The sequence below is a fragment of the Amyelois transitella genome, chromosome 28, assembly GCF_032362555.1.
Source record: "Amyelois transitella isolate CPQ chromosome 28, ilAmyTran1.1, whole genome shotgun sequence".
NCBI classification, from domain to species: Eukaryota; Metazoa; Arthropoda; class Insecta; order Lepidoptera; family Pyralidae; genus Amyelois; species Amyelois transitella.
The window spans coordinates 5,376,522-5,397,891 of record NC_083531.1 but is presented as its reverse complement, the minus strand read 5'-3'; the positions used below and the strand labels follow the sequence as shown (position 1 = coordinate 5,397,891).

General features: G+C 40.0%; 2 protein-coding genes across 8 annotated transcripts in view; one reads left to right on the top strand and one right to left on the bottom strand.

Annotated features, from left to right (window-relative positions):
• LOC106142729 (zinc finger protein ZPR1) overlaps nt 1-21,370 on the bottom strand; it is a 247,391-nt gene that overhangs the window by 43,853 nt on the left and 182,168 nt on the right. The window lies entirely within an intron of this gene.
• The window catches only part of LOC106138563 (colorectal mutant cancer protein), a 51,529-nt gene that overhangs the window by 19,583 nt on the left and 10,576 nt on the right, over nt 1-21,370 (top strand). For 5 of the 7 annotated variants that reach the window (XM_060952198.1, XM_060952196.1, XM_060952194.1 and 2 more), the window contains exons 2-9: nt 1,109-1,679; nt 2,345-2,558; nt 6,484-6,607; nt 7,401-7,496; nt 16,238-16,308; nt 17,513-17,610; nt 18,248-18,335; nt 19,004-19,115. In XM_060952198.1, the coding sequence (XP_060808181.1) occupies nt 1,167-1,679; nt 2,345-2,558; nt 6,484-6,607; nt 7,401-7,496; nt 16,238-16,308; nt 17,513-17,610; nt 18,248-18,335; nt 19,004-19,115 (1,316 nt within the window). In that variant the 5' untranslated portion in view covers nt 1,109-1,166. Of the gene's footprint in view, nt 1-676; nt 1,680-2,344; nt 2,559-6,483; nt 6,608-7,400; nt 7,497-16,237; nt 16,309-17,512; nt 17,611-18,247; nt 18,336-19,003; nt 19,116-21,370 lie in introns of those variants that run through there. The other 2 variants (XM_060952197.1, XM_060952200.1) reach the window with 2 other exon arrangements.

Below are 21,370 nucleotides of genomic sequence, written 5' to 3'. Positions count from 1 at the left end.
TGACTTGTGTTACGAGATACTAACGATACAATATTTTATAATAAATACTTACTTTTATAGATAAACATCCAACACCCAGGCCGATCAGAGAACGTTCGTTCCTCATCATGCCCTGGCCGGGATTCGAACCCGGGACCTCCGGTGTCACAGACAAGCGTACAACCGCTGCACCACAGAGGCCGACTTATTACTGACTATTCATTGTTCTGAGATCCCAAATAAGTTCTTCTGAACGTGAGCTGATACATATGTATATAAAGTCACGTCTGTATCCCTTGAGGGGTAGACAAAGCCAAAAGTTTTGAAAAGGCTGAAAAACCACGTTCAGCTGTATGGCTTAATGATGGCATTGAGATTAAAATAGTGACATGTTGCTTGCCTATCGCCTACAAGAAGAATCCCAAATTTATATGCCTATCCCTTAGTCGCCTTTTACGATATCCATAGGAAAGAGATGGAGTGGCCCTCATATTTTTTTTATATTTATGGTGAGAACTACACGTTTATTAGCCTTCACCTTAGTCGCCTTTCACGGCATCCTTTGTGACTCTACTGTACGTACAATTTGTATAAATGCAGAAAGGTTAAGTGCAGGTGTCCTTGATAGGCATTAGCTTAAAAAAATGCTAGTCTTCCAAACATATGAGTAATTGGTATATGTACTCTAAGATGACTTAACAGACTTGGATTTAATTTAGACAAGTGACATCATTGAAGTCATAAAATGACGCAATGTGACCTAATTGTCAGTCAAATAGGTTCACGAGTACTCGATATAACTGATCAAACATTAATCGTTAATGGTTTGGCAGCAGGATTTATTGTTATGATAGGGTTTCCACGCGGACGAAGTCGCGGGCGGCCTCTAGTACCACATAATCTCTGTCGAAGTATTTAAAAATCCATACATACATACTACATACATCCCAAATTTTGAACATGTTTAATAAATTGTTCTGAGATCCCAAACTTCTGAACGCGAGCTTATACATACCTACATATAATCACGTCTATATCTGCTACGGGGTAGACAGAGCCGACAGTCTTGAAAAGACTGATTGACCACGTTCAGCTGTTTGTTTAAAAATCCACTTGCCATACAATCTAGCCACAGCCGTAAATTAGTGTACAAATTAAAAAAATAAGAAAAAAAAGGAGTGCCCACAATGAAAATAACCACCCTTGCTGGGACCAGGGCAGCGACCACCGAGCCTCCTCGCTCGACGGCGTATTACTACGCTGACCTTGAACGCCTGAAACGGAAAGACCAGGACTTACCAAACCCGTTGAAGAATCCAGAAGAATACACAGAGTCCAATATCGTCGACGATGGTCCTGTTACAGAGGTACCGCCGTTTAGGGACAGGAAGTTCAGTCTGCCGGAGTATTCTACGCCGGAGAACTCGAGGAATCCCGAGGAGACTTACTCCACAGCTGGTACTTTTCCAATGCCCGAGCAGAAGGAGAAGGAACCCTTGTTGGCTGAGCTGGAGGTGGTCGGGAGACTGCCCCTGACTCAGCTGGAGTCTAACATCGGGGTGAGGAGAAGCAGGAGCTGGTACCTTTGCTGTCCAAACGTGGGGGATGAGGAGATGTCCAGGGAATCGTCGTGGAGGTATTCCAGTTTGAGGCCTGTGACGGCGCCCCCGGCGCCTGGGCAAAACGGATTCGTCACTATGGTAGGTTTGAAGATTTGAGGAGGGGTTTAACTTGACACATCATGTCAAGTAGGTATTCTGAACCGCCGTGCTTGTAAGGGGAGACTTGTAAATGTGGATGTAGTGATGGAATACATACTACATACATAAGGTCACGTCTATATCCCTTGCGGGGTAGAAAGAGGCAACAGTCTTGTAAAGACTGATAGGCCACGTTCAGCTATTTGGCTTAACGATAGATTTGAGATTCAACTAGCGACAGGTTGCTAGCCCATCGCCTAAAAAAGAATCCCAAGTTTGTAAGCTTATCCCTTAGTCGCCTTTTACGACATCCATGGGAAAGAGATGAAGTGGTCCCATTCTTTTTTTGTTTTGTTGCCGGGAACCACACGGCATTACGTTACGCGCTCGTTTAATACATTTATTATTTATAAATACTTAGCAGAATGCAACGTCCTATTCTTTTTTGTATTGGTGCCGGGAACCACACGGCAGTGATGGAAGTATGTAGGGATTGTGGCAAGTGGAAAGATGTAGTCGCTGCCTACTCCCCCAGAAAAGAGGCGTGATTTATCTGCTAATGCTTTCTCATCCGCTGTCAGTCCTTCCCAACCCATCCCAAATCCATATCTCCTCTTAAAACTTCTTCTTCTTCTTCTTCTCTCAAAACTCCACCCTCATTCCAGGTCGCCTCCCAGACCAGTCGTGAGGACTTCGCCAGTCTCCGAGCTGAAAGGGACGCGCTCGCGAGAGCTTTGACAGCTGAGAGACAGCGGTCCGCCGCGGCTGCGCGCGCGCATGACGCTCGGCTGGCGGAGCTGCACGGCGTCATAGCGGAGCTGGTGCGCAGGCGGGCCCAGGATAAGCAGTCCACGGCTATACCTGAGGAGGAGGTGTCAGGTGAGAGGGGTAATGTACCTCTAAATAAGATAGCGCACCGCAGACTAAAGACATCTGATAGCGCAATCCAGACTCTAAAGAGCCCTGATAGCGCAACTCGACGGACTGACGGCCTCTGTGGCTCAGCGGTAGTACGCTTGTCTGTGACACCGGAGGTCCCGGGTTCGAATCCCGGCCAGGGCGTGATGAGAAAAGAACTTTTTCTGATTGTCCTGGGTCTTGGATGTTTATCTATATAAGTATTTATTGTAAAATATAGTATCGTTGAGTTAGTATCTCGTAACACAAGTTTCGAACTTACTGCGAGGCTAACTCAATCAGTATAATTTGTCCCGTAAAAAAAAAGCTCAGAATTAGAAAGCGATCCCCGGGCCCTGAAGATACACACCTGATAGCGCACCCCGGGCTCTAAAAAGCCGATATAGTAAGCAGAGCATGATAGAACGACTAGTAATTGGACACACTTGATACCGCACCCCGGGCTCTAAAATATGACTTATGGCTAACGTGACCATTTTTTTTTGCGTCAGAGCGGGACGCTTACGGAATTTTGTATATAAGTAAATAAAAAAATATAAGTACTATATACTTAATATATAAGTTAATTATAAATAATTATCTATACATATTATAAAACAGTAAAAATATTTTGTCCGTACATTTAGTATTTCTGGTTCTCGTCAGTGAGATTTGAGTGCAATGTTGATATAGAATAAGAATAAAAATTTGGTTTGCATTCAAAAGCGGGACATTTTTGCTCTCGCTGGTGACAGCGGGACAGACAGCCTGAAAGCGGGACAATCCCGCCGAAAGCGGGACGTATGGTCACCTTACTTATGGCGCACCCCGGGCTCTAAAATATAACTTATGGCGCACCCCGGGCTCTAAAATATAACTTATGGCGCACCCCGGGCTCTAAAATATAACTTATGGCGCACCCCGGGCTCTAAATCACACAGATAGTAGCGGACCCCGGTCTCTAAAGAAACAGCCAATATCGCACCCTGGGCTCTAATATACAGCTGATATCGCATACATACATACATACATATGATCACGTCTATATCCCTTGCGGGGTAGACAGAGCCAACAGTCTTGAAAAGACTGAATGGCCACGTTCAGCTATTTGGCTTAATGATAGAACCGAGATTCAAATAGTGACAGGTTGCTAGCCCATCGCCTAAAAGAGGAATCCTAAGTTTATAAGCCTATCCCTTAGTCGCCTTTTACGACATCCATGGGAAAGAGATGGAGTGGTCCTATTCTTTTTTGTAATAGTGCCGGGAACCACACGGCACTGATATCGCACCCTGGGCTCTAATATACAGCTGATATCGCACCCTGGGCTTCAAGACACGGCGTACCCCGGGCTCTAAAGAAACAGCCAATAAGGCACCCTGGGCTCTAATATACAGCTGATATCGCACCCTGGGCTCTTAAACAGCCAATATCGCACCCTGGGCTCTAAAACAGCCAATATCGCACCCTGGGCTCTTAAACAGCCAATATCGCACCCTGGGCTCTAAAACAGCCAATATCGCACCATGGGCTCTTAAACAGCCAATATCGCACCCTGGGCTCTAAAACAGCCAATATCGCACCCTGGGCTCTTAAACAGCCAATATCGCACCCTGGGCTCTAAAACAGCCAATATCGCACCCTGGGCTCTTAAACAGCCAATATCGCACCCTGGGCTCTAAAACAGCCAATATCGCACCCTGGGCTCTAAAACAGCCAATATCGCACCCTGGGCTCTTAAACAGCCAATATCGCACCCTGGGCTCTAAAACAGCCAATATCGCACCCTGGGCTCTAAAACAGCCAATATCGCACCCTGGGCTCTAAAACAGCCAATATCGCACCCTGGGCTCTTAAACAGCCAATATCGCACCCTGGGCTCTAAAACAGCCAATATCGCACCCTGGGCTCTTAAACAGCCAATATCGCACCCTGGGCTCTAAAACAGCCAATATCGCACCCTGGGCTCTTAAACAGCCAATATCGCACCCTGGGCTCTAAAACAGCCAATATCGCACCCTGGGCTCTTAAACAGCCAATATCGCACCCTGGGCTCTAAAACAGCCAATATCGCACCCTGGGCTCTTAAACAGCCAATATCGCACCCTGGGCTCTAATATACAGCTGATATCGCACCCTGGGCTCTAATATACAGCTGATATCGCACCCTGGGCTCTAATATACAGCTGATATCGCACCCTGGGCTCTAATATACAGCTGATATCGCACCCTGGGCTTCAAGACACAGCGCACCCCGGGCACAAAAAATCAAAATCGACACTAACTTGACTTAGGACCACTCCGTCTCATTCTTATGGATGTCGTTAAAGAAGGCGACTAAGGGACCTATCCCTTATAAACTTGAGATTCTTCTTTTTGGCGATGTGCTAGCAACCTGTCTTTTTTTGTATCTCAATTCTACCATTAAACCATACAGCTGAACGTGGCCTATCAGACTGTTGGCTCTGTCTACCCCGCAACGGATATAGACGTGATTATAATCAAATTCAAATTTTTTATTCATTATTATAGGATACTTCACATCGCTTAATAATTGTCAAAACTTTTAGTTTAACAACATTGGTTGACGTCAAATAAATTACTTAAAACGTAAGTTTACTGCCGCTTCCAAGGCGTCAGTGCAGAAGACGCGGTAACAAACTCCACTACAGCATTTTCTTCAACAACGTCAACTTTACAATATCGATTAAACTTAGAATAGAATGTGGACGAGAGAATACATTGTATGTATAGTATGTATGTATGTATGTCTGTATGTATGTATGTATGTATGTGTATGTATGAAGTAGCGATGGGCGGGCCATATATGCCGTACCACAGACGAACGCTATGGCAAAGTGGTACTAGAATGGAGACCCAGAAATGGTCGCCGGAATGTGGGTAAACCACCTATCAGATGGACGGACGATCTGGTCAAGATTGCTGGAAGGAGGTGGACGAGAAAAGCACAAAACCGTGGAGAATGGCGCGCATTACTAGAGGCCTACATTCTTGATATTAATAAAAAGTGATGTTAATTTTTTTGTGCCGTGTGGTTCCCGGCACCATTACTAAAAAGAATAGGACCACTCCATCTCTTTCCCATGGATGTCGTAAAAGGCGACTAAGGGATAGGCTTATAAACTTGAGATTCCTCTTTTAGGCGATGGGCTAGCAACCTGTCACTATTTGAATTTCAATTCTATCACTAAGCCAAACAGCTGAGCGTGGCCAATCAGTCTTTTTAAGACTGGTGGCTCTGTCTACCCCGCTAGGGATATAGACGTGATCATATGTATGTATGTATGATGTTAATTTCAACTTGCAGTTTTATTTATTCGCACAACATATTTTACTGACATAGACAAGAAGCAACCATTTTGAAGAAGTAAAAACTTATATCTGAACTTAAATGTTACCAACTTAATACAGATAATAATAACATTGCAATATTGCCAACATACATCCAGCAGTGGATGAATATGGGCTGAAGGAGAAGAAGAGATAGTATGTATGTCGATAAATTCTATTCTATTTCAGTACACTCTGTACATAAATCTTTTTAAAATTGGCAATCCATAAAATATATATATATATATTTTATTTTTTTAAATATTAAATCTCATAAATATATAAAATTAAACAATGTATTCTCTCGTCCACATTCTATTCTAAGTATAATTTAATATTGTGAAGTTGACGTTGTTGAAGAAAATGCTGCAGTGCAGTTTGTTACCGCTTCTTCTGCACTGACGCCTTGGAAGCGGCAGTAAACTTAGTTTTTAAGTAATTTGTTTGACGTCAACCAATGTTGTTAAACCATACGACAATTATTAAGCGATATATAGTATCCTATAATAATGAATAAAAATATTTGAATTATTTTTTTTGAATTTTTGAATTTCAGACGAATGCGAGTCTACGACGCAGCCGGCTGGGGAATTGGATCTCGATGCGGACCGCTCGCGCACAGAGCAAAACTCTTCAATACTCAGTCCTGAGCCGCCACAGAGGCAGGCAGACGAGCACGGGTAATGTTATCTATACTAAAAATAAAATAAGTTAAATAAAAAAATAAAATAATGTTATTAAAATAAAAAAATAAAGTATAAAGCAGCTGAAGAGTTTGTTCGTTTGTTTGTTTGTTTGTTTGTTTGAACGCGCTAATCTCAGAAACTACTGGTTCGATTTGAAAAATTCTTTTTGTGTTGAAATAGACCATTTGTCGAGGAAGGCTTTAGGCTATATAACATCATGCTGCAACTATAAGGAGCGAAGAAATAATGGAAAATGTGATAAAAAAAAACGGGGAAAATTATTCATCCTTGAGCGCTTCAATGATGTCCAAAATAACTATTCCACGCGGACGAAGTCGCGGGCACAGCTTGTGTCGTATATAGCGGAACGACCCGCTCTGTCTACCCCGCAATGGATAGGGACGTGATTGATTATAGGTTCCCGTTCACCAATACAAAAAAAGAATAAGACCACTCCATCTCGTTCCCATGGAAGTAGTAAAAGGCGACTAAGGGATAGGCTTACAAACTTGGGATTCCTTTTTAGGCGATGGGCTAGCAACTTGTCACTATTTGAATCTTAATTCTATCTTAAAGCCAAACAGCTGAACGTGGCCTAGCAGTCTTTTCAAGACTGTTGGGTCTGTCTACCCCGCAAGGGATATAGACGTGACCGTATGTATGTACTTACGTATTTTTGACAAGACTGTTGGTTATGTCTTCTCGCAACGTGGCCTTCCAGTTTTTCAAGACTGTTGGCTCTGTCTACCCCGCAAGGGATATAGACGTGAATATATGTTTGTTTCAGACCCGCGCCCTGTGTGGAGGTCACCGCGGCCGGAGACTGCGAAGCGAGCCTCAATCTGTCTGAGAAAGACTCCGAAGTGTGCCTCAGTACTGCGAGGTAATGACGTCACGTCTATGTCCGTTACGGGGTGGACAGGGTCAGCAGTGTCGAATGGACTGGTAGAGGCCACGTTCAGATGTTCGGCTTAATAAATAAATAAATATATTACTACTATACTTAATGACGTTAACATGAGTGTAGGTGTATAGCTAATAAATAAATATATACGGGACAAATTACACAGATTGAGTGAGTCTTGAAGTAAATTCGAGACTTGTGTTACGTGATACTAACTCAACGATACTATATTTTATAGAATAGAATAGAATAGAATAGATTTATTTTCAAAATTGGATACAAGGTATCACTTATTGACGTCACATAACTTAAATCTAATTATAACTACTACCGCTTCCAAAGCGCATGTGTAGAAGAAGCGGCGGAACAAACTACACTGCAGCATTTTCATAGGACGTCAATTTACAAATATAGATCTCTTAAATCTAAATCGTGGACGAATGCACATTGTCTACATTAAAAAACATGTATGAATGTAGAACTGATTATGTCAATACGAATATTTGGTCAAATAAAATAAATATAAAATAAAATATGTACATACTGTACAAATTATGTCAAGATCATGTCAAAAATACACAAGCATTTAAGAGGCCATTATGTCCAGCTCGGGCCACACATGTTTATCATTAATATAATCATCCGTGCTGTAATAGGCTTTCCTACAAAGCTCAACTTTAATATACTGTTTGAATTTTCTATCATTCATTTCAAGAACACTTTTTGGTAATTTATTATAAAATCTTATACAATTAATCAGAAAAGATTTCCCTACCTTAGCCAGCCGATGTGCTGGGATCGACAACTTGTAATTGTTCCGCAGTGATCTATTAGTACATTCACCTACTTTTTTGAAAGAGTCTAAGTTTTTCCTAACATGCATGATGTTATCGAATATGTATTGGGAGGGCAAAGTTAAAATATTTAGGTTTTTGAAAAAATCTCTAAGGGAATCTCTTTGTTTAAGACCGTAGATATATCGAATTGCCCTTTTTTGTAAAATAAAAATAGTTTGTATGTCTGCTGCTGATCCCCAAAGCAGTAGACCATATGACATTAAACTATGAAAATAACTAAAATATGAGTACGGTTCTCGCAGCCACCGCATGCGCACGTTTCTATGAGCCATTCCGAGCAAAACCAGTGATCTAGACCTCACTCTTACGACCCTTAACACCGTGTCACCGTGTCTACGGTCGCTGGACGCAGACGTACCAACAAGACCAATCCACAAGACCTCCGGCCTACGGCGCTTAACCCGGGCGCTCAGTGTCTCGCACGAATGGTTTCTACATTTACAAAGAAGTGGACACTCTGTAGCTCCTTCTCGCACCTATGCTATTCTAAGTTAAGTGAAGTGAAACAGTGCAAGTGAATGATTTAAAATTAAGCTACCGGCGCTTGCGATTATATCACAGAAGAAATCATACCAAATAATTATAAACCTGTTCATTATATCACAATAATAATACTGTTGCCTATTATAGCTAAGTAATAACAAAAAGTTTAATAATTTATAGCCTGGCCAGAGTTTCGAAGCAAAATAATAATTACAACAAAAGGATTACTTGCAACTTATATCTATCCAGTCCAGAAAGGTGAATCAGCTGTGTGCCTACGCATTTTCATTTTCTACTATTTGTCAGCCTATCTTTTTCATTTGACTACGGCGCCGTAAAGCGGGTGATACTAACGATTCCCGAAAATAAAGCTTTTCCATGCCATTAAAGCGTACTCCACCAACAACACCAAATATGTCAAAATCAGACACTGATTTGTCAATCCCTCGCACCGAAATAAGTTCTGAGGACCTCCTTCACAATATTACCACACGACATAAAAGGCCGCGTCAGGGCTCCTCATCACCTACCCAAGTGAATCAATTTAGCAGTGATTTGAGGGAAATGATGGAGGCACTCCACACATCATCTATTAATCAACAAAAAATGATGAATAAACTAATAGAAGAGGTCGCTGAGATCAAAAAACAAAATATTAAAATCCAAAAATCTAACGTGCAAATTGAAAATACCTTGGAAAGCCTAAAAAATAGTAATGAAAATATGTTGAAAAGAATACAGCTTCTTGAAAAAGAGCGCTTTGATCAACAAAACTATAAAGTCAGCCTAGAGAAGAAAATAGAGAACATGCAGCAGACTTCTCGTCCATCCAATGTTGAAATACGAAATGTTCCAGCGGTCCAGGAAGAATCGTTTACGGACCTGACGGCCCACCTACAAAATATAGGACAAGCACTACATGTGGAAATCCAACCCTCGGATATACGTGACACTTACCGCATAGGAAAGAATAAAATAATCGTTGCCGAATTTCAATCTGTTCACCTGAAGAATAAAGTTTTGGCAGCGGCACGCAAATATAATAAAGATCACAGTGGAGACCAACGACTCAACACTTCCAATACTGGCCTTGCAGGGGACCCCACCCCCATATACATATCCGAGTACCTTGCAGGAAGCAACAGGAAGCTGTTCTACGAGGCCCGAGAATACGCTAAAGCCAACAATTACAAGTTTTGCTGGACCGGAAACGGAAATATTTACATGAAGAAGGATGAGCAATCGAAAGCGATTCGCGTAGACTCTGAAATCACGCTGAACTCTCTCCTAACAAAACAATGACTATATGTCAGTACAAACCATTTGTCTGTATTGTTTGAGCCTTTTATTATGAAAATTTCTTACAATATGTGTTTTTGCATTTACTTAGCCTATCCTTATTTACAAATTTATCTGTTTAATAACATTTGCTGGGAATATAAAAGTTTCATATTATATAATCTACATACATCACTTATATCACACAAACCATATACATATATTATAACACTTACACTTAATTCGTTATACACAACACAAAATATGAATACGTATCTTGATAAGCATAATTGTCTATACTTAATGACCTTCTTTTTGTGGTACGGTGCGCAATTCCAACTCTATTTAAAAAATAATAATACAATAAATTTATTATTAAAAATAATATGACAGATATCAGCTCTTATTTCAATGAGTTGGAGGCGCTTAATGTATCACAAAGTTATTTATGTGCACCGGATCAATGTTTCAAATATATAAATTGTAATAAAAAATCTCTGACTGTTATTCATTTGAATATTTGTAGCATAAACTGCAACTTTGACCAATTCCAAACACTTCTTTCAACTTTAAACATACAATGTGATATTATTATCTTAACAGAATGTTGGTTATCAGTTACGCCATATCTCCCTAAATTGAATAACTTTACATCATATCAAACGATAGATGATGGCAATCAAAATGCAGGCGTCGTTATATACATTAGAAACACCTTGGATTGTAATGTCTTCGAACCTAAAATTATAAAGGAAGCTGATTGTCTAGTTTGTACACTTGGAACGGAGTTCGCTTTCATAGCTGTTTATAGAACACCATCATATAAAAACACAGACATATTCTTAAATTCTATCAATGATCTTCTATTGACCCTAAAATCCTATAAAACAGTTGGTTTAATGGGAGATCTTAATATAGATATACACACTTGTGACAGCGATAACCGTTCTGACAATTACCTCAACCTGATGGCAGCACACGGTTTGCTTCCGACGTATACCTATCCCACTCGACTGCAAAAATGTATTGATCATATTTTATTAAAAACTGATAAAAATTCCACTGCAATAGTTCTCGAATCTTCTATCACCGATCACTATCCAACATTGCTGTCGCTTCAGTTGACACGAGAAAAATCTGTTAAATCCATAACACGTACTAAAATAAACTATGAACAAATAAAAATTGACCTAGCTTCTTTTGATTTTTCGCAAATAAAACAGCATCAAAACGTAAATTCTGCTACAGATCTTTTGGTTTCATCAGTCAGTGATATAATAAACAAAAACACCGTTAGGTACACACCCCCCCGTAGTAAGAGAAATCTGAAGCCTTGGATTACTCCAGGCCTTCTACGCTGCATACGAAATCGAGACCGAATGCATAAACAATTAAAAAAACAACACAATAACGTCACGCTTGCGATTACTTACTCAAGATACAGAAATTATATCAATAAACTTTTGAAGAAATTGAAGAAAGAATACAATAGGCAGGCTCTAATGAGGACGAAAAATGATCCCAAATTAAAATGGAAGGCGATCAAAGAAATCACAAATATTGCACCATCACGCGTTAGTTCTAAAGCCCTCCTAAAGTCTACACATGATCCTACCAAATCTGTGAATGAGGTTAATAACTACTTTGTAAATGTTGGGAGAAACTTAGCTAATACAATAGGGCAAACTAATAAAACTTCATTTGTACCTCCCACAGCACCAGTTTCATCCCCTCGAAACTCCTTTGCTCTTTTTAATGTCACTAATGACGAAATTAATGACCACATAATGAATTTAAGAAGAGATTGCGCTACTGGGTGGGACAACATTTCATCCCGTATTCTGCAATCATCACGTGAAATTTTTGTCCCATTACTAAGACATATCTTTCAACTATCACTCACAAGTGGAGTTTTCCCAGATGCATTTAAGAAAGCCATCATTCATCCAATTTATAAGGGTGGTGATGGAGACGATGTCACCAACTATCGTCCGATATTTGTGCTTACTGCAATGTCAAAATTATTGGAAAAAATTATTAATTCTCGGCTACTCAGATACCTTAATGCTAATAATATAATCTCAAATAATCAGTATGGTTTCAGAGCGGGTAGATCGACGGAGGATGCAGTATCTGCACTGGTTGATGACATAGTTGACTGCTTTGAAAAACAGAGAAAAGGACTAGGATTATTCCTAGATCTATCAAAAGCCTTCGACACCGTCTCTATCCCCAAACTTCTTTTAAAGTTGGAGGCTGTCGGTATTCGTGGTGTGGCTTTGGATCTTTTTAGAAGTTACCTGTCTAATCGGACACAAAAAGTAAAAATTGAAGAATACACAAGTGAAGAGGAGTACATAACAACTGGAGTCCCGCAGGGAAGTGTCCTTGGCCCCACACTTTTCATTATATATATCAATGATTTGTGCAAACTAACAATTCCTTTTTGTAACATATATACTTATGCTGATGACACAGCTTTATTAGTATCCGGTCGATCATGGGAAGAAGCCCAAATACATGCAGAATCAGCCTTGGCCGTTGTTATGTCTTGGTTATCTGATAACCTACTCTCGCTTAATTTATCAAAAACTAATTGTTTGCCATTTGGACTTAATTCGACAACACTTCCTTCACATCACAATTTTGTAATCAAAGCCCATATATGCCAAAACCTGACCCCGAATTGCACTTGTTCAGTTATCCCCCAAGTAACTAACGTCAAATATCTTGGTATTATTCTAGACCAAAAATTAAAATGGCTACTACAAATTAAGTCGCTTATTTCTCGCGTGCGGAAAATAATATTTGTCTTTAAAAATCTTAGAAACGTGGCGGATTCTGATACACTGAAAAATACCTATTTTGCCCTATGTCAGTCTATTCTAATGTATGGTGTTCGGGTCTGGGGGTCAGCAGCAAAAACAAACTTACTGCCATTGGAAAGGGCACAGAGGGCTGTCCTTAAAGTGATGACACGTAAACCATACCGTTACCCAACCTCTCAGCTTTACACCGACGTAAAAGTGTTGGCAGTGAGGCAGCTCTTTGTGTTACAGACGGTACTTAAAAAACACTCTCTGCTAAAGTTTGACCCAAACCTCAACGCTAACCGACGACGACATCTTCAGTATAAGGTTTGCATAATACCACAACACAGAACATCAACAGCAGCCAGAAACTTCAGTGTATTAGGCGCAAAACTTTATAATAAATTAAATAAAGAAAGCAATATTTACTCATGCTCAAAATTTGTTTGCAAAAAACGTGTGCAAAAATTTCTACATTCATTAAATTACGACGAAACCGAAAACCTGTTACTCTAACTGTCTTCCATTCTGTATCCAAATCCTGCTTTCAATTTCCTAACAAACACACATTTATTTTCACACAACCCACACACACACACAAACACATACACACTTCACACATGCCACCTTTTGTACCCAGCAAATCAATTTAGTTAAGTTTCTAGCTAAGGCTTCATTTCTTTAGTAACTTTTAAATAAGGTTTCCCAAAAATAACAGACTAGTCTAGTTTGGGAAACCTAGATCATTACTCTGTTCTTATTGCCATAAGCACTAAACTCTATAAATTTCCCTGCCACCCCGGGGCAACGGTCTCTGAGATACAGACTAACGTCTAGTTCAGAGATTGATTGTGTCTGGTTGGGGCAGGGGACTTTATAATACAATTATATAAACATGTACTTACTCCCTTTGTGTACTATGTAATGTGTTCTATGTCATAATGGCTAAATAAAGAATTTATTTATTTATTATTTATTTATACTAGCTTAGCAGTTGCCACATCCGTCAAATGCCTAATACGACGAATAGCGTATGCTGCAGAACTAAGCCTTTTAGAAAGTTTTAAAATGTGAGCATGCCATTTCAAATTTGAATCTAATGTTATTCCTAAGAAAGTAGTACTATCAACAAAATCTAATCTTTTACTACTTATACTAATATCCACATTTGCCTGCCGCACACTGGGAAGTGTAAACTTAATGCATTGGGTCTTATTTGCATTTAACAGTAAGTTGTTGATTGTAAACCAGTTAGAGATGGCGGCTAAAGTGCTATTCACATCATCACAGATTTCGCTACGGCGGTTCATTTTAAAAATTAGTGACGTATCATCTGCAAACAACACGATGCCAGTCTGTTTCTCAATCATGCAAGGCAGGTCGTTGATATATATCAGAAAGAGAAAAGGTCCCAAAATGGAACCTTGCGGTACCCCAATTTTTACCGTCGCTCCTTTCGATTTTGTGTTATTTAAATCTACCGTCTGTAATCTATCACTAAGATATGATTTAATTAGTTCAACGGCAGCAGTATCGAACCCGTAATGAGCGAGCTTGAGCAGAAGAGTTCTATGATCTACGCAATCAAATGCTTTGGTCAGATCGCAAAACACTCCGATGGCATCCTGTGAGTCTTCCCATGCATTGAGAATATGAGTGACAAGAGCCACACCTGCATCTGTTGTACATTTCCCCTCAGTAAAGCCGTATTGCTGACTATGAAATAATTTATTAGACTTAAAGTAACGCTGCATTTGATTAAGCATGATTCTCTCGAACACCTTGCTCAAAATTGGTAAAATTGAGATTGGTCTATAATTACCAGGATCTGATTTTTCACCTTTCTTGAATAATGGAATTAGTTTACTATACTTCATTAAATTTGGAAATATCCCTTGGTCAACACAATTATTGAATATATAAGCTAAGTCCCCAGCTATAATATTTATAATATGACGTATCACAACAGCCGACATACCCCAATAATCCTCAGACTTTTTCAGATTAAGTTCTTTAAAGGTATTAATAATGTCAGTAGGGTCAATATTTAAGAATTTAAATTTGGAACTGCAAATGCTGACATTATTTTTAAGTAGTATTTCATCTTCATTAGGGCATGAGTCAATATTAGAAGTTAATTCCAACGGTATATTTGTAAAAAAATGTTCAAATAAATTTACTATTTCTGTTGTAGAGGTAATTTTCCTATCATTAAATATAATTTCATTAATATTTTCTTTAAAATTACTTCTACCAGTTTCCTTGTTTATAACACTCCAGGTTTCCTTTGTTTTGTTAGGAGCATTACTTATTTTGTTTTTAATGAACAAAGATTTTGCATGTAGACATACTTTTTTGAAAATTTTTGAATAATTCCTAACATGGTCTACGAAGCCGCTTTCAAATCGATACTGTTTTTGGGCATATAAATCGTACAAAGTCTTTCTACTTTTGTAGATGCCAACAGTAGCCCATTCATTGAATTTAAAGTTATTATTGCATTTCCGTTTCTTTTGTATAAATGTTTTAGAGTACGCGTCTGAAATGGTAGTAAATAACTTATTATAATGACCATTAGGATCGCTGCCCGTGTAAGTTACTGCGCAAATTTTATTTTCTAAAGAACTTGTAAATTTATTGATTTTATGGGCTGTGATAGGTCTGCACATAATTAATCCATCACGTGTACTACGTTTAGTGGAAAAGGTAACTAATTGACCGCAGTGATCAGAGGGTAATTTACTAAATACATTTTTATTATTTGGTTTTTGTTCACTAAAAACATTATCAATACATTTAGCAGATGTGGCAGTGAAGCGGGTTGGTTCCAAGAAGGCATTATCTAAGTTAAAACATTTAATATAATAAATACTTATGTAGATAAACATCCAAGACCCAGGCCAAAAAGAAAAAGTTCGTTTCTCATCACGCCCTGACCGGGATTCGAACCCGGGACCTCCGGTGTCACAGACAAGCGTACTACCGCTGCGCCACAGAGGCCGTAAGATGCTTAATGATGGAATTGAGATTCAAATAGTGACAGGTTGCTAGCGCATCGCCTGAAAAAGAATCCAAAGTTTGTAAGCCTATCCCTTAGTAGCCTTTTACGACATCAATGGTAAAGAGATGGAGTGGTCCTATTCTTTTTTTCTATTGGTGAACGGGAATCTATAATCAATCACGTCCCTATCCATTGCGGTGTAGACAGAGGTTGCTAGCGCATCGCCTGAAAGAAGAATCCCAAAGTTAATTAACCTTTAATCGTCTTTTACGATATATATTTTTTTGCCAGATGCTGCGAACTGGACGGTAGCTGTGAAAGGGAACACGGATCGGCTGACGGGGCGTACACGACCTCGCCTGGTAGGTAACAAACTTATATATTACTAACTGACCCGGCAAACGCTGTTTTGCCAATTATTTTTATATATTACTAGAGACCGCCCGCGACTTCGTCCACATGGAAACCCTATAAATCCCGCTGGAACTCCGGGATAAGTAGTCTATATGTTATTCTGGGTCTTCAGCTACCTACATACCAAATTTCATCGTAATCGGTTCAGTAGTTTTTGCGTGAAAGAGTAACAAACATCCATACAAACTTTCGCGTTTATAATATTAGTAGGATTACGGAACCATATTTTTTTCCAAAATAAAATATAGTCTATGTTACTCGTGGATAATGTAGCTTTCGAATGGCGAAAGAATTTTTAAAATCGGTCCAGTAGTTTTTGAGCCTTTTCATTACAAACAAACAAACAAAGTTTTCCTCTTTATAATATTAGTGTAGATAGCTTGCATGAAGAGAGTTATGAATGTGGATGAAGCGAAGGAAGTGTGCAGAGATCGTGGCAAGTGGAAAGAGGTAGTCTCTGCCTACCCCTCCGGGAAAGAGGCGTGATTTTATGTATGTATAATATACTAGAGGCCGCCCGCGACTTCGTCCGCATGGAAACCCTATCAATCCCGCGCGAACTCCGGGATAAAAAGTAGCCTATATGTTATTCTGGGTCTTCAGCTACGTCTACATACCAAATTTCATCGTAATCGGTTCTGTAGTTTTTGCGTGATAGAGTAACAAACATACATACTTACATCCTGACATACAAACTTTCGCATTTATTTATTAGTAGGATTCCTCACTATTGCAATATAGCGTGAAATGCATATGTTTATATGTTATGTATGTATGTATGTAATCATACCCTAATATCATTGACGTACTATAAATAGTTTATAGTTGATCGAAGCCTTATATTCGTATTGAAATCATAAGTTTAACATTCATTCATATTATTTTAATTTAGACAATGTGCATACGTCCACGATTTAGATTTAAGAGATCTATATTTGTGAATTGATGTCCGGTGGCTGTCGTAAAAGGCGACTAAAGGACGGGCTTATTATTGCTTGGGCTTCTTCTTTTAGGCGATTTGAATCTCAATTCTATAAATAAGCCAAAAAACCGCTGAACGTCGCTTCTATCAGTCTTTTCAAGACTGTCGTCTCTGTCTACCCCGCAAGGGATATAGACGTGACCATATGTATGTGTGTGTGTTTAACACAGGTCGCTGTGAATCGAGACGTGCAAAGTTAGCGTGCAGAGTGCGTCTGAGGCGGGCCGCGGACGAAGTCGCGGACGATACGGAGGGCACCAGCGATGAGGTAATGAACTCTTATAATTACTCGTATATAAAATTCTCGTGTCAACATGAAATTTTGAAAAACATTTTTTTTACCTAGAAATTACAAAAAAAACTATAGTATATACTCTATAGTATATATATATATATATACCTATATATATATATACACCTATATATATACATCTCGGCTTATAAACTTGGGATTCTTCTTTACGGCGATGGGCCAGCAACCTGTCACTATTTGAATCTCAATTCTATCATTAAGCCAAACAGCTGAGCGTGACCTATCAGTCCTTACAAGTTTGTCGTCTCTGTCTACCCCGCAAGGGATATAGACGTGACCATATGTATGTTTGTATAATATGATCCATATGCCTAAAAAAAGAATCCCAAGTTTGTAAGCCTATCCCTTAGTCGCCTTTTACGACATCCATGGGAAAGAGATGGAGTGGTCCTATTCTTTTTTTGTATTGGTGCCGGGAATCACACGGCAGTTATTTATTTATGTATGTATTTATTATAAAATATAGTATAGTTGAGTTAGTATCTCGTAACACAAGTCTCGAACTTACTTCGAGGCTAACTCGATCTGTGTAATTTGTCCCGTATATAAACAACTTAATATATTTATATATGTATGTATGTATGTAAATCAGGAGTGGGCGGGCGCCGCCCAGAGGCTGGCGCTGGACGTCTGCGCGGACGCAGAGCTGAGTGAGGCGCTGGTGGCCGCCAGTAACGACGGTGAGTCTCCTTCTTCTTCTTCGTTATCATTTCCCACTTTATTTATTTATTTATTCTTTATTGTAACAATTACAATTTGTAAAGTACAATAGGCGGACTTAATGCTTTTCGACTTTTTCTACGCGGGGTCGGCACAGTATGTTAGTTTTATCCAATTACTTCTGTCAATTGCCACTCCCTCCCTTTCTCCTCATACTATCCTTTACGCCGTCCATCCATCTCTTTTTCGGTTTTCCCCTTTTCCTTAAACCTTTCATTTCCAAATTTAAGCTATTAGCTATAATATTATAAAGCTGAAGAGTTTGTTTGTTTGTTTGAACGCGCTAATCTCAGGTTATACTGGTTCGAATTAAAAAATTCTTTTTGCGTTGAATAGACCATTTATCGAGGAAGGCTTGAGGCTATATGACATCACGCTGCAACTATTAGGAGCGAAGAAATAATGGAGAAGGCGAAAAAAAAACGGGGAAAATTATTCATCCTTGAGGGCTTCAATGATGCCCGAAATAACTTTTTCACGCGGACGAAGTCGCGGGCACAGCTAGTGTTATATATAACATTCTCGTGTCAAAATTTTCGTTCCCGTACCGTCTACCCCGTAAGGGATAAAGACGTGATCATATGTATGTATGTTTGTCTATTCTATTCTATAATGACATTCAATTCAGGCACCGCGCTCGCGGCGTCGGTGGCGTTGTGGCGGGCGCGCTGCGCGAAGCTCCAAGCGGACTGCGGAGTGTTGCAGAACGCTTTGCACCACGCCGCCGACACCGCGCACAGGTATGTCGCGTTTTATTTACAATTTTGTGATGTCTTGCCTAGTCTTATTATACAGGGTGACTTTTAATTCAACTGCATAAATTTAACTGTTAAGCGTACTCATCTAAAGGATATTTAAAAACGTTAAAAAAAAAATATTGGTTCATGTTTCAGTAAGTACGAAAAAAAATTAAAAAGTATCAAAATCCACGATCCTAAATACGTCATATTCAGAGGTCAACGACACAATTCATTCGGCTGAGCGTACTCGAAAACTCTGTACTTTACTTGATCTTGATACTAGAAAAATAATTTATTTTTCAGACGTTTATTTACATGTTTAGTTTAAATTTATTTTTGTAGTATTGGTCTAACAAAGCGTGTGACGTAGTTTATGAGGGTTTTTTAAATGTGAAAATGATGACGTTTAATTTAAATAAAAATAGGCTCAAACGGCTCAGAAGCATGGGTATAGTCTATTTTTAAAAGGATGCAGTTGTTTTAAATGTCACCCTGTATTGTCTTGTATTGTCTTGCCCTAATCTTACATTGTCTTGCCTAGTCTTGCCATGTGTTGCCTAGTCTTACATTGTCTTGCCTATTCTTCTTGCCTCGTCTTGCCTAGGCTTGCCTAGTCTTGCCTAGTCTTGCCATGTGTTGCCTAGTCTTACATTGTCTTGCCTATTCTTCTTGCCTCGTCTTGTCTAGTCATGCCTAGTCTTGCCACGTGTTGCCTAGTCTTACATTGTCTTGCCTATTCTTCTTGCCTCGTCTTGCCTAGGCTTGCCTAGTCTTGCCTAGTCTTGCCATGTGTTGCCTAGTCTTACATTGTCTTGCCTATTCTTCTTGCCTCGTCTTGTCTAGTCATGCCTAGTCTTGCCACGTGTTGCCTAGTCTTACATTGTCTTGCCTATTCTTCTTGCCTCGTCTTGCCTAGGCTTGCCTAGTCTTGCCAAGTGTTGCCTAGTCTTACATTGTCTTGCCTATTCTTCTTGCCTAGGCTTGCCTAGTCTTGCCACGTGTTGCCTAGTCTTACATTGCTTTGCCAATTCTTCTTGTCTCGTCTAGCCTAGTCTTGCCTAGGTTTGCCTGGTCTTGCCTAGTCTTGCCACGTGTTGCCTCGTTTTACATTGTTTTGCCTATTCTTCTTGTCTCGTCTTGCCTAGTCTTGCCTAGGCTTGCCTGGTCTTGCCTAGTCTTGCCACGTGTTGCCTAATCATACATTGTCTTGTCTAGGCTTGCATAGTCTTGCCTAGGCTTGCCTAGTCTTGCCACGTGTTGCCTAGTCTTACATTGCTTTGCCAATTCTTCTTGTCTCGTCTTGCCTAGTCTTGCCTAGGTTTGCCTGGTCTTGCCTAGTCTTGCCACGTGTTGCCTCGTTTTACATTGTTTTGCCTATTCTTCTTGTCTCGTCTTGCCTAGTCTTGCCTAGGCTTGCCTGGTCTTGCCTAGTCTTGCCACGTGTTGCCTAATCATACATTGTCTTGTCTAGGCTTGCATAGTCTTGCCTAGGCTTGCCTAGTCTTGCCACGTGTTGCCTAGTCTTACATTGTCTTGCCTATTCTTCTTGTCTCGTCTTGTCTAGTCTTGCCACGTATTGCCTAGTCTTACATTGTCTTGCCTATTCTTCTTATCTCGTCTTGTCTAGTCTTGCCACGTGTTGCCTAGTCTTACATTGTCTTGCCTATTCTTCTTGCCTAGTCTTGCCTAGGCTTGCCTAGTCTTGCCATGTGTTGCCTAGTCTTGCCATGTGTTGCCTAGTCTTACATTATCTTGCCTATTCTTCTTGCCCAGTCTTGCCTAGGCTTACCTAGGCTTGCCTAGTCTTGCCACGTCTTGCCTTGGCTTGCCCAGTCTTGCCTAAGCTTGCCCATCTTGTTTTGCCTAGTCTTACATTGTCTTGCCTATTCTTCTTGCCTCGTCTTGCCTAGTCTTGCCACGTGTTGCCTAGTCTTACATTGTCTTGCCTCGTCTTGCCTAGGCTTGCCCAGTCTTGCCTAGTCTTGCCTAGGCTTGCCCAGTCTTGCTTAGGCTTGTCCAGTCTTGCCTAGGCTTGCCCAGTCTTGCCTAGGCTTGCCTAGCCTTGCCACGTGTTGCCTAGTCTTACATTGTCTTGCCTCGTCTTGCCTAGGCTTGCCTAGTCTTACATTGTCTTGCCTATTCTTCTTGCCTAGGCTTGCTCAGTCTTGCCTAGGCTTGCCTCGTCTTGTCTAGTCTTGTCTAGTCTTACCACGTGTTGCCTAGTCTTACATTGTCTTGCCTATTCTTCATGCCCA